General features: G+C 39.2%; 1 protein-coding gene and 1 long non-coding RNA gene across 18 annotated transcripts in view; both read right to left on the bottom strand.

Annotated features, from left to right (window-relative positions):
- Positions 1-246: 246 nt before the first annotated feature.
- The window catches only part of LOC139029633 (zinc finger protein 266-like), a 38,880-nt gene continuing 26,351 nt past the window's right edge, over positions 247-12,775 (bottom strand). For 13 of the 17 annotated variants that reach the window (XM_070463836.1, XM_070463884.1, XM_070463854.1 and 10 more), the window contains 4 exons: positions 12,522-12,648; positions 9,496-9,576; positions 8,683-8,765; positions 247-4,297 (listed from right to left, as the gene is read on the bottom strand). In XM_070463836.1, coding sequence (XP_070319937.1) covers positions 2,873-4,297; positions 8,683-8,765; positions 9,496-9,576; positions 12,522-12,648 — 1,716 coding nt within the window. In that variant the 3' untranslated portion in view covers positions 247-2,872. Of the gene's footprint in view, positions 4,298-4,915; positions 5,198-8,682; positions 8,766-9,495; positions 9,577-12,521; positions 12,689-12,775 lie in introns of those variants that run through there. The other 4 variants (XM_070463843.1, XM_070463889.1, XM_070463852.1 and 1 more) reach the window with 4 other exon arrangements.
- Positions 9,781-12,512, bottom strand: LOC139033950 (uncharacterized). The gene is made up of 2 exons (XR_011486427.1): positions 10,697-12,512; positions 9,781-10,013 (listed from the first exon to the last, which is right to left on the bottom strand). It is a non-coding gene; the product is annotated as an uncharacterized lncRNA (long non-coding RNA).

Genomic DNA, 12,775 nt, shown 5'->3' with positions numbered 1-12,775 from the left:
TAACCCCTGGTCCAGAGGGTTAAGCCGATGCTTAACCTCTGGACCACTGGAAAAATCTCTAGGATACTAAGGTCTTATTTCAGACAATTAGGCTACATCTAAAGCCAATCTGTAACCCTTAGTCATTGCAAATAATTAAAGGTGGCAACAGATGGGCTGAGTCACAATGTACACACCCCGAATTAAACTACAACATGACATATTCCTCCATACATACAAATGTGTAACACAAAATTGCACATGCAATTCTTGTTCAGGATTTATTAAGGTTGATCTGGATTATCATTATCATTACAATGGTTTAATTAAACCTCAATAAAGCATCATCAAGCAGCTGCAGACATGATAGCCAAACTCAACATAACCCAAGACTGCTCAAGCACAAGAACTCTGTCAAGGCTAGAACGAGTTTCTGCAGGTCTGTATCTGCACCCAAGACCCACACTCAGGAACTGCCACTGATGGCATCAAGCACAGCAGATGATCAGGACCAGCTCTATTCACATGAGTTTTTCTGTTTTCACAGCAGATGTGTGGAATGACAAATACAGAAGCAGGTTACATCATCAGTGACAGCTGTTGTCTGACCAAGAAAAATACAGTTGTTTTGCCAGACCGTGGTGTTGGGTTTAGGGGTGAAAGAGAATATTATTCTCAATTAATTTCTGCACAGCTTGAGATTAAAGGTTCTCCCTGAGATGCTGGGGTTGTTCATCTACAAAAGTCATGAAAAAGGGGTGACTCACATTAGATGTAACCTTATCTTGTGCCATGACAGGATCAGGATAAGAATGACAGGATAATTTTACAAAATTTATAGACATACCATATCCCTCACCTTGGACAGCATGAAAAGAAAATTAGTTCATCAGTCATGTCCAACTCTTTGTGACCTCATGGACTGTAGACTACCAGGCTCCTCTGTCCATGAAATTCTCCAGGCAAGAATACTGGAGTGGGTAGCCATTCCCTTCTCCAGGGGATACTCCTGACTCAAGGATTGGACCCAGGTCTCCTGCATTGCAGGCAGATTCTCTACCATCTGAGCCACCAGGAAAGTCCTCACTGTAAATGAGGTTAGCGAGCACTGTACACATTTAAGCACTCAGTCTTCATAATGTGAAGACAATGTCAATCCAACAAGAGAATCCAGCAGGTTAGACAAGGATAAAGTGCATATCCTGAAGGTCCACTTTAGACCCAGTTGCAATCTGAAAGTGCAGTCACTATACTGGCCTGGTCTAGCTATGAGAGTAAAGACAGACACACTGTGTGCAAGAATTTATTCTTGTTGTTTAGTTTCTCAGTTGCGTCGGACTCTCCCCGAGGTCACAGCCAAATCACAAATGCTTAAAATAGATCTACAGAATCCCCCAGAACTCTACACCTCTCAGCAACTCTAAGATTTCAGACTCAGGATAGTATTTTCCAAATACTCCATATTCAGTTTCTCTTGACTATGAAACACCTCATGTTTATTAAGAATGAGGAACAATCTAATGGAAAATGATGACTCCACAATTAACTTCTTACATTCATAAAGTTTTTCTCCACAGTGAGATTATAAGTGAACATTATTTAGCAGAATTAGAATTTACACAGGAAAGGGTACATTGGTACGTGGTAAATAACCACGTAAATCTCTAAGAACAAGTTAAAATTACTTTCTTTTACCTAAAGGTATAAACTGTAAAAAATAATAAAAAAACTTACCCACATAGCTTAAATCAGTAGGATTTCTGTCTACTGCAAGATCTCCCATATTTAAAAAACATAAATTTCACTGAGGCAAGAGTGAACGTCTGTCCATGCCTCTTAATATTATCATATGGCTTCACTGTGAGTTTTTTTATTTGGCTGTATTGAGTCTTACTTGTGGCACATAAGAACTTTGTTGCCTCATGCCAGATCCTTTGCTGCTGTGCATGGACTCACTAGTTGCAGTGTGCAGGCTCAGTACTTGTAGTGTGCAGCCTTAGTTGCTCTGTGGCATGTGGGATCTTAGTTCCCCAAGCAGGGATTAAAATCGTGTCCACTGCACTGCAAGGCAGATTCTTAACCACTGGACCACCAGGGAAATCCCCACTGTGATAGCTTACATAACAGTTGTGAGACTTACGTCCTTACCATACTCTTAACATCTGTAAAGCAGCTCCCAAGTGTTGACCTTTCATGTTGTTGGAAGTGAATCAGAAAGACAAAAAGCTTTCCTCTGTGCCTTACATTTATAGGGTTTCTCTCCACTGTGAATAGCCTTCTGTGTGGTAATGGATGAACTGGTACATGTTTTCCCACATATATTACACTCGAAAGTCTTCTGCCCTGTATGAGCTCTAAAATACTTAAGACAATTCCCTGGCAGTCCAGTAGTGGTTACAGCTCCATGCTCTCACTCCCAAGGGCCTGGGTTTAATCCTTGGTTGGGGAACTAATACCCTACAAGCTGCATTGTACAGCCAAAATGAATAAATAACATTTCAAAAATGCTTAGAAAGGACAAAAAAAACCCCACAAACTTAGAGATGAAGCAGCAGCAAATGCCTCCCCTCATTCCAAACACTTATACAGTATCTCATCAGTGTGAATACATTTGTGAATGGCAAAGGGTGAAGAACTGGCAAATCTTTTCCCACATTTATTACATTCTAAAGGCATCTTTCCACTATGAATTAAAAAATATTTAGTAAGGGATTTCCCTGGTGGTCCAGTGGTTAAAACTCCACCTTCCAATGCAGGGGACTTGGGTTCAATCACTGGGAACTAAGGTCCCACATGCTCTGGGGTGCAGCCAAAATTTTTTAAAAAATGTTTCATAAGATAAGAGAAAGCAGGATGGGCTTTTCCGCATTTGTCACATTTCAATAGCCTTTCTTCAATGTCGTTTTATATGGTAAGAAAGGCTTGAGAAGTGAGAAAAGGTTTTTCCACATTCCTTACATTCATATGGTTTCTCTCCAGTGTGAGTTCGTTTGTGTATGATAAGATATGAAGAAGTGGTAAATGTTTTCCCACACACATTACACTCAAAAGGCTTCTCTCCAGTGTGAGTTCTAAAATGTATAGTAAGATATGAGGAATTAGCAAAGGCCTTCCCACATTTATCACATTTAATAGTCTTCTGTGCAGTATGAGACTGTAGATGTCTAATAAGGTGGGAAGAAGAAGCAAAGGCTTTCCCACACGTGTCACATTTAAAAGGCTTCTCACCAGTGTGAATTTTCATATGTCGAGTAAGGCCTGAAGATCGAGTGAAGGTTTTTCCACATGTGTCACACTTAAAAGGCTTCTCTCCAGTGTGTGTTTTCATATGTTCAGTAAGGCCTGAGGATCGAGTGAAGGTTTTCCCACAAGTGTCACACTTAAAAGGCTTCTCTCCAGTGTGAGTTTTCATATGTTCAATAAGGCCTGAGGATCGAGTGAAGGTTTTCCCACATTCCTTACATTTATAGGGTTGCTCTCCAGTGTGAGTTCCCATGTGAATGTTAAAGGGCAGAGAATGTTTGAAGTCTTTCCCACATTCCTCACATTTGTAAGGTTTTATTACTGTGTGAATTTGGCTGTGAACACGAAGGTATGAGGATAATCTAAAGGCTTTCCCACAATCCCTGCATTTGTAGGGTTTTATTCCAGTGTGAATTCGACTGTGAACACGAAGGTATGAGGACAATCTAAAGGTTTTCCCACATTCCTTACATTTGTAGGGTTTTATTCCAGTGTGAATTCGACTGTGAACAAGAAGGTATGAGGAAAACCTAAAGGCTTTCCCACATGTGTCACACTGAAAAGGCTTCTCTCCAGTGTGTGTTTTTATATGTTGTCTATGGCTTAGGGATGCAGTGGAGACTTTCCCAGGGTTCTCACATCTGTAGCATTTGTTAGCAGTGTGAGTTGGCACATGTGCACAAAGTCTTGTTGAGTGAACAGAAGTTTTTCCATATTCCTTCCATTTGTAGAGCTTTTCTTTATTGTGAGCTCTCACTTGTGTCCGAAGGTAAGACTGATTAACAAAGGCTCTCCCAATGTCTCTGTGTTCTAAGGCTTTTTCTTGTATGTTAGATTTCCAGGGTATAATATCTGGAGTCAGCATGACAGTTTTTCCACACTGATTAAACATGGAACATTTTTCTCCAGTAAAGGATTTGTTGTGCAGAGTAAGGAAGTTTTTCCCATACTGATTATCTTCATAAGGGTTCCCTCCATTTTGAGTACTCCTGTGTGTCCTAAGGCATGAGTGGTCACTGAAGTCTGTCCCACATTGCTCACTGTCATAGAGTTCCTGTACTTTATGGCCTCTCGCCTGTGGAGAAATGGAAGAACGATGATTCAAAGATTTCTCAGACTCATTAACTCCTCCTACCCATCTCAAAATAGAAACATTATTATAATGAGGATGAATGATTTATACCATCTCCATTACATTCATACTATGCTTGCCCTGTTGATTTATTTCAATTTAAATGATAAAATCCTTCTGTAAGAATGATGTGCCATATACTCTCATCCTAAAAGAGTTCTACAGGGGATTCCCTGGTGGTTCAATGGTTAAGAATCCACCTTCCTATGCAGAGGACATGTGTTCAATACTTGGTCATGGAACAAAGAACCCACATGCCATGGGGCAACTGAGTCTGTGTGCTGCAACTAGAGAGAAAGCCGACACACTGCAATGAAGACCCACAGTAGTCAAATAAATAAGCAATCAAAATAAAGTAGGGGATGGGTTCAAGATGGCGGAATAGAAGGATGTGCACTCTTCTCCTGTGACAGCACTGAAATTGCAACTAGCTGTTGAACAACCATCGACAGAAAGATGCTGGAACCGACCAAAAAAAATATACCCCACGTCCAAACACAAAGAAGAAGTGGCAACAAGATGGTGGGAGGAGTGCTATCACGATAAAATCAAATAACGTACCCATTGCATGGGTGTCCCACAAACTGGAAAACAATAATACCAAGTAAGTTCTCGCACTGTTGTGAATGTTCTGAGCCCCATGCAAGGCTTCTCAGCTTCCAGATCCAGCAAAGGGAATCACCATGGAATCACCATGGAATCTGAAAGCCAGTGGGATTTGACTGCAGGACTTCCACAGGACGGGTAGAAACAGAGACTCCACTCTTGGAAGTCACAAACAAAATCTTGCATGTATCAGGACCCAGGAGAAAGGAGCAGTGACCCCACAGGAGACTGAACCAAACCTACCTGCTAGTGTTGGAGGGTTCCCATCAGAAGCGTGGACCACGAGGTGGCTCACCTGGAGACGGGGGCACTGGCAGTAGCAGTCCTGGGAGCTGTCCCTTGGTGTAAGCCCTCTTGGAGGTCATCATTACCTTACCATAGAGCCCGCAGACTCTAGGACTGGGCTGCCTCAGGCCAAACAACTAACAGGGAGGGAGCACAGCCCCACCCATCAGCTGACAATTGTATTAAAGTTTTACTGAACAAGGCCCTGCCCACCAGAGCAAGCCCCAGTTTTTCCAACTGCCAGTCTCTCCCAATAGAAAGCTTACACAAGCCTCATAGCCTTATCCACCAGAGGGCAGACAGAAGCAGCAAGAAGAACAACAATTCCTCAGCTGTCAGAACAGAAACCACATCACAGTAAGTTAATCAAAATGAAAAGGCAAAGGATTATGTCTGAGATGAAGGGACAAGATAAAGCCCTAGGAAAACAACTACATGAAACAGAGCTATGCAACCTTCCAGAAAGAGAATTTAGAACAGTAATAGTGATGATGGTCCAGGATCTCAGAAAAAGAACGGGGAAAACACAAGAAATGTTTACCAAAGACTTAAAAGAACTAAAGAACAAACAGAGATGAACAACAGACTAGAAGATATCATAGCAGAATAACTAGATAGGATAAGTGACCTGTAAGACAAAATGACAGAAATAACAGAATATAGGAAAAAAAAAAAATGAAGACAGCCTAAGAGACTTCTGGGATAACATTAAATGCACCAAAATTCACATGAGAGGGGTCCCAGAAGGAAGGATCTGATTTGAAGAGATAATAGCTGAAAACTTCCCTAACGTGGGAAAGGAAATAGTCAACCAAGTCCAGGAAGTGCAGAGAATCTCAGGCAGGATAAACCCATGGAGGGTTTATACTGACACACATATTAATCAAACTGACAAAAATTAAAGACAAATATATTAATAAAATATTAAAAGCAACAAGGGAAAAACATTGGTTTTATAAACAAATAATACACAAGGGAACTCCTGTAATGTTATCACCTGATTTCTCAAAAGAAATTCTATAAGCCAGAAAGTAATGGCATGATATATTAATATTTAAAGTGATGAAAGGGAAGAATGTACAACCAAATATATTCTACCCAGCAAGACTCTCATTCAGATTTGACAAAGAAAAGTTTTATACAAGCAAAAGTTAATGAGAATTCAGCACCACTAAACCAGCTTTACAACAAATGCTAAAGGAACTTCTCCAGGTAGGAAACACAAGCAAAGGAAAATACCTACAAAAAGTAAACCTGAAACAATTAATAAAATGGAAATAGGATCACACATATCAATAATTACCTTAAATGTAAATTGGTTAAATGCACCAACCGAAGCAGATTGGCTGGGTGGATGAAAACATGTACATATACGCATTTTCACTTACCACATCACTCTATTTAACCACCTAAATTGTATGTAATTCTTTTATATTGCTAGGTTAATCATGTGTCCATTATAGCTTGCAATTATAATTATCTTTTATTTTTTGTCTGGCTATTGGTTGTGAAAATTGATAAACATCCTTTACTATCGTGATTATGTAACTATTATTCATTTTAACACCACTGTATCATAATTGGTCAACAGAAAATAATAGAATTCTATACTACTAAAATTATCACTTAATAGAAAAACCTGTATCCACTTTTTAAAATCCAGATGACATATCCATGAATTATCTTGGAAGCTTTTTGAAAAATACAAATGCCCAGGTATTGCTTTTTTCTCCAAAGCTCCAGATGTGATTCTAATGAGCGGTCATGTTTAAAAATAACTGAACTATATGATGAGCTTTTACTTTTATATAATTTCATCTTTTCTTTTTCATATTCAGTGCTCCCATTTCACTTAGTTTATGTTTTCCAGTTTTTTTGTTGTTGTTCTTTCTCAAGCCTTTATGAAGTGTAGTACAAAGACTTTTGTATACATATATATATGTAAATAGTATGCATAATATATATTTTAGAAAACTTACAAATTTTGATTAGCTAAAACATTTATGACATTTTGGTTCTACATGTTTAAGTATAATACAATGCTAGATTTCTAATTTATATTCACTCAAAACTCTGATATAGATCCATCTATTCTAGCATCTAGTATTACTGATAAAAGCTGAGAAAGCTTACTATTTTAGTTGTTTTTTTAAAAAAAACTGAATGAGGCTTGAAACATTTAATCCATATCTGAGAATATAAAGAAATACTATGTTGTTAAAAAAAATTAACACATGATACAATATTATTAATTAAAGTACAGATTTTGTTCAAATTTCACAAAACTTTATGCTAGTGTCCATTATTTGTTATTCAAGATTCCACACTGTATTAAGTTGCATTGAGCAACTTCAGCTGCATGCAATAAGTTCTGATAAATTTTCTTTTCATTTTTATTGTTACTAATATTTTCTAATTTTCCTTCTTATGGATTCTGAGCTACATCTATCATTTAAAAGTGGACATTTAAATTTCCAAATACATGGGGTTTCTAAAGTATCCTTGATATTAATTTCTCATTTAAATGCTTTCTTCTCAGCCATCACCTTCTGTGTTTTTTCAGTCTTTCAACTTCATTGAGGCTTTCAATGGCTAAGTTAAAGAGTTCTCTTGGTAAATGTCACACTGCACTTGAAAATATGAGGGTTATTTTCAGTTATCTCTTGATATTGATTTCTAACATAATTCCTTACAGTGACAAGAGAACAGACACTATGATTTCAATACTCTTACAGCATGAAATTTCTGCACCTTGTTTTATGTCCCTCGATATGTTCTAGTGTTTCCTGGTTTATAGTCTATGGGAACCTGAATAGAATTTGTATCCTGCAGTTGTGTGAAAATTGTATAAATCTTAATTATGTTGAATTGGTTCATAGCACGTGTGTGTGTGTAAGGTCTACTATACCCTTCTACTTTTCCTCTGTTCGTTCTATTAATTTCTAAGAGTTGATATTGACACTCTACTAAAAACCTTAATTTTTATACCTGAAACAATAATTGTAGTATATATAGTGTATAAATGTAGTATATATATGTAACTTTGTTCTGTATTTTCTAAGTCTCCTGTAAATGTGTTACCATACTTTCAGAATTTAAAAAATTAAAAAAAAAAAAAAGAACAAAAAAATAAACCTGTTTCTTAAAAAAGAAAAAAAGGCTTCTATACAGCTTCAATGAATTGTTTTGAAAACTCCATGTCTAATTTATATAAGTGGGAGTGATTCCTTGTGGGAATTTTGAAGCAACAAGTATCAACCTAGGGATAGGATAACCCCAAGCTAGTCATAATAAGAATTCTTTGAGAGACATTGTTATCTCCAGAGTGAATGCCTTTGATCTCAAATATCTATCACTTGTGCTCATATTCTAATGAAAATCCTAAAATTATCTACGTGGAAAATAAGAAATATTTTTTTGAAATTTAGTGACCTTACCTTTTGTATCCCATTTGACATTTTTTTCCCAAAAATATTCTGCCGAATTCCTGAGTCTTTGGCTTTAAGTTGCATTCCCCACTCTAAAAGAGAATGACTAATTTAAGACTTTGCAAAAAGAAGTGGATGTTAAAGGAAGTAAAAACAATAAGGCTCAGTTGTATGTTTTTCCAAATTAAGTATATCTTTTAAAAAGGCAAGATAGATTTGGGGAGTTTGATTATGTCAAAAATTAAGTAGTAATATATGTATATGTAGTCAAAATTCAGCATTTGATTTAAAAGACAAGTCTTTGAAAATTAAATATGAAGGGAAGAGACAGAGTATTATCAGGGAATGTTCTGGACAAAGAGTATACATCAAAATGTTAAAACTAAAGAAGAAACAACAGGTTATTTTATGAGATGATTGGAAATTCTGATTAAATGGAGAGTAAGTATGTATGAGGGGCTTCCCAGGTGGTGCCAGTGGTAAAGAACCTGCCTGCCAATGCAGGAGACACAAGAGACATGGGTTCGATCCCTGGTCAGAAGATTCTCTGGAGGAGGGCACTCCAGTATTCTTGCCTGGAGAGTCCCATGGACAGAGGATCCTGGTGGACTACAACCCAAAGAGTCATAACGACTTGGACATGAGTGAAGCGACTTAGCACTCACATACAAGTACATATGAGAAGTTGAGGAAGGTACAGAGCATCCGAAACCTATGACCTCAGCCTTCTGAGAGAAAAGCACATCTTAACAAGTTGCCTCATTATAAATTAAAAGCACGCTGAAATTTTATTAACATGCAAAGTTCTTTACAATCACTCACCTTGGAGGAGTCCTCTCTCTACAGTACTCAACTCTTCTTCTTCCAACCAAGAGATCAGAGTGGGTTTGAACACCTGATATCCTGTTCATGAGGAAAGAGCTATTAATAGAAACAGCCCTCCAAACAAGACAAACCTTCCCATGAATAAGGTCCAGTATATAGTCAGGTCATTAGAATGAATGTGGTATCAATAATATTCCAAAAGAGATATAAAGGTGAATAGTTCCTCTGTGTCTCAGAGAGACCATCTCTCTGGCCCCTGAAATAAAAGTTCAGACCTATATGTACATTTACAAAGCACTAAGACTTTTATTAAAGTGGAAAATGAAATAAGTGCAAAAAGAAATGTTCATTCTTATGGAGAAGCCACTAAACTGCTGCTGCTAAGTCACTTCAGTCGTGTCTGACTCTGTGCGACCCCACAGATGGCAGCCCACCAGGATCCTCCGTCCATGGGATTTTCCAGGCAAGAGTACTGGAGTGGGGTGCCACTGCCTTCTCTGGCTATTAACAGGCACCTAAATTTTTTTTTTTTTTTTTTTAGTGTTTAATTTTTATTAGTTGGAGGCTAATTACTTTACATCATTACAGTAGTTTTTGTTGTACATTGAAATGAATTAGCCATGGATTTACATGTATTCCCCATCCCAGTCCCCCCTCCCACCTCCCTCTCCACCCGATCCCTCTGGGTCTTCCCAGCACACCAGGCCCGAGCACTTGTCTCATGTACCCAACCTGAGCTGGTTATCTGTTTCACCCTAGATAATATACATGTTTCAATGCTGTTCTTTTGAAACATCCCACCCTCGCCTTCTCCCAGAGTCCACAAGTCTGTTCTATACATCTGAGTCTCTTTTTCTGTTTTGCATATAGGGTTATCGTTATCATCTTTCTAAAGTCCATATATATGTGTTAGTATACTGTAATGGTCTTTATCTTTCTGGCTTACTTCGCTCTGTATAATGGGCTCCAGTTTCATCCATCTCATTAGAACTGATTCAAATGAATTCTTTTTAATGGCTGAGTAATATTCCATGGTGTATATGTACCACAGCTTCCTCATCCATTTGTCTGCTGATGGGCATCTGGGTTGCTTCCATGTCCTGGCTATTATAAACAGTGCTGCGATGAACATTGGGGTGCACGTGTCTCTTTTAGATCTGGTTTCCTTGGTGTGTATGCCCAGAAGTGGGATAGGCACCTAAATTTTGGTGTCTATGAGAATCATGTCCAGTGCTTGTTAAAACACAGATGACTGGGCCCAAATTCCAGTGTTTCATTCACTATGCCTAGGTGAACAATTGCGTAATGCTGTTACTATCTATCTCTGCTTTATCGACTATGCCAAAGCCTTTGACTGTGTGGATCACAATAAACTGTGGAAAATTCTGAAAGAGATGGGAATACCAGACCATCTGACCTGCCTCTTGAGAAACCTGTATGCAGGTCAGGAAGCAACAGTTAGAACTGGACATGGAACAACAGACTGGTTCCAAATAGGAAAAGGAGTACCTCAAGGCTGTATATTGTCATCTTGCTTATTTAACTTGTATGCAGAGTACATCATGAGAGATGCTGGGCTAGAGGAAGCACAAGCTGGAATCCAGATTGCCAGGAGAAGTATCAATCACCTCAGATATGCAGATGACACCACCCTTATGGCAGAAAGTGAAGAAGAACTAAAGAGCCTCTTGAGGAAAGTGAAAGAGGAGAGTGAAAAAGTTGGCTTAAAGCTCAATATTCAGAAAACTAAGATCATGGCATCTGGTCCCATCACTTCACGGCAAACAGATGGGGGAACAGTGGAAACAGTGGCTGATTTTATTTTTCTGGGCTCCAAAATCACTGCAGATGGTAATTGCAGCCATGAAATTAAAAGACACTTACTCCTTGGAAGGAAAGTCATGACCAACCTAGATAGCATATTAAAAAGAAGAGACTTTACTTTGCCAACAGAGGTCCATCTAGTCAAGGCTATTGTTTTTCCAGTGGTCATGTATGGATGTGAGAGTTGGACTATAAAGAAAGCTGAGTGCTGAAAAATTGATGCTTTTGAACTGTGGTGTTGGTGAAGACTCTTGAGAGTCCCTTGGACTGCAAGGAGATTCAACCAGTCCATCCTAAAGGAGATCAGTCCTGGGTGTTCATTGGAAGGACTGATGTTGAAGCTGAAACTCCAATACTTTGGCCACCTGATGCGAAGAGTTGACTCATTGAAAAAGACCCTGATGCTGGGAAAGATTGAGGGCAGGAGGAGAAGGGGATGACAGAGGATGAGATGGTTGGATGGTATCACTGACTCAATGGACACGGGTTTGGGTGGACTCCGGGAGTTGGTGATGGACAGGGAGGCCTGGCATGCTGTGGTTCATGGGGTCACAAAGAGTCGGACACGACTGAGCAACCAAACCGAACTGATGGATGTGAGAGTTGGACTATTAAGAAAGCGGATGGCAGAAGAACTGATGCTTTTGAACTGTGGTGTTGGAGAAGACTCTTGAGAGTCCCTTGGACTGCAAGGAGATCCAACCAGTCCATCCTAAAGGAGATCAGTTCTGGGTGTTCATTGGAAGGACTGATGCTGAAGCTGCAACTCCAATACTTTGGCTACCTGATGTGAAGAACTGACTCACTGGAAAAAGACCTCGATGCTGGGAAAGATTGAGGGCAGGAGGAGAGGGGGATGACAGAGGATGAGATGGTTGGATGGTATCACCGACTCAATGGACACGGGTTTGGGTGGACTCCGGGAGTTGGTGATGGACAGGGAGGCCTGGCATGCTGTGGTTCATGGGGTCACAAAGAGTCAGACACGACTGAGCAACTGAACTGAACTGAACTGAATGCTGTTAGTTCTAAAACCATATTGTTACATAAACCATACTGGGTTAAAACTCATTCATGTAGAGACAAATGTCTACTAGTTTCCATTGTGTTCAGATTGACATCACCCATCTTGGAACACAGATGGTACAGCACATATATGTCTGTCTCCTAGGAGGCTACAGGAATGATGGTGGCTATACCTGCTGTGGTCAGGTTCTTGTAGTTCTCCAGCATCACATCTCTGTATAGCTTTCTCTGAAAGCAGTCCAGTAAAGTCCATTCTTCCTGGGTGAAGTTCACAGCCACATCAGCAAAGGTCACTGAGTCCTGAACCATCATACACATACTAGCTTCAGTAAAGTAAGATCTTCAACAGTGTTCAGTGGGGAATGAAGCAGGAAGACTCAATATCAACAGAGGGCTTCAAGTTCTCTCATAATCTCCTCCACGACAC

The sequence above is a fragment of the Odocoileus virginianus genome, chromosome 3, assembly GCF_023699985.2.
Source record: "Odocoileus virginianus isolate 20LAN1187 ecotype Illinois chromosome 3, Ovbor_1.2, whole genome shotgun sequence".
Lineage (NCBI taxonomy): Eukaryota > Metazoa > Chordata > Mammalia > Artiodactyla > Cervidae > Odocoileus > Odocoileus virginianus.
This window is presented reverse-complemented; position numbering and strand designations above follow the sequence as displayed.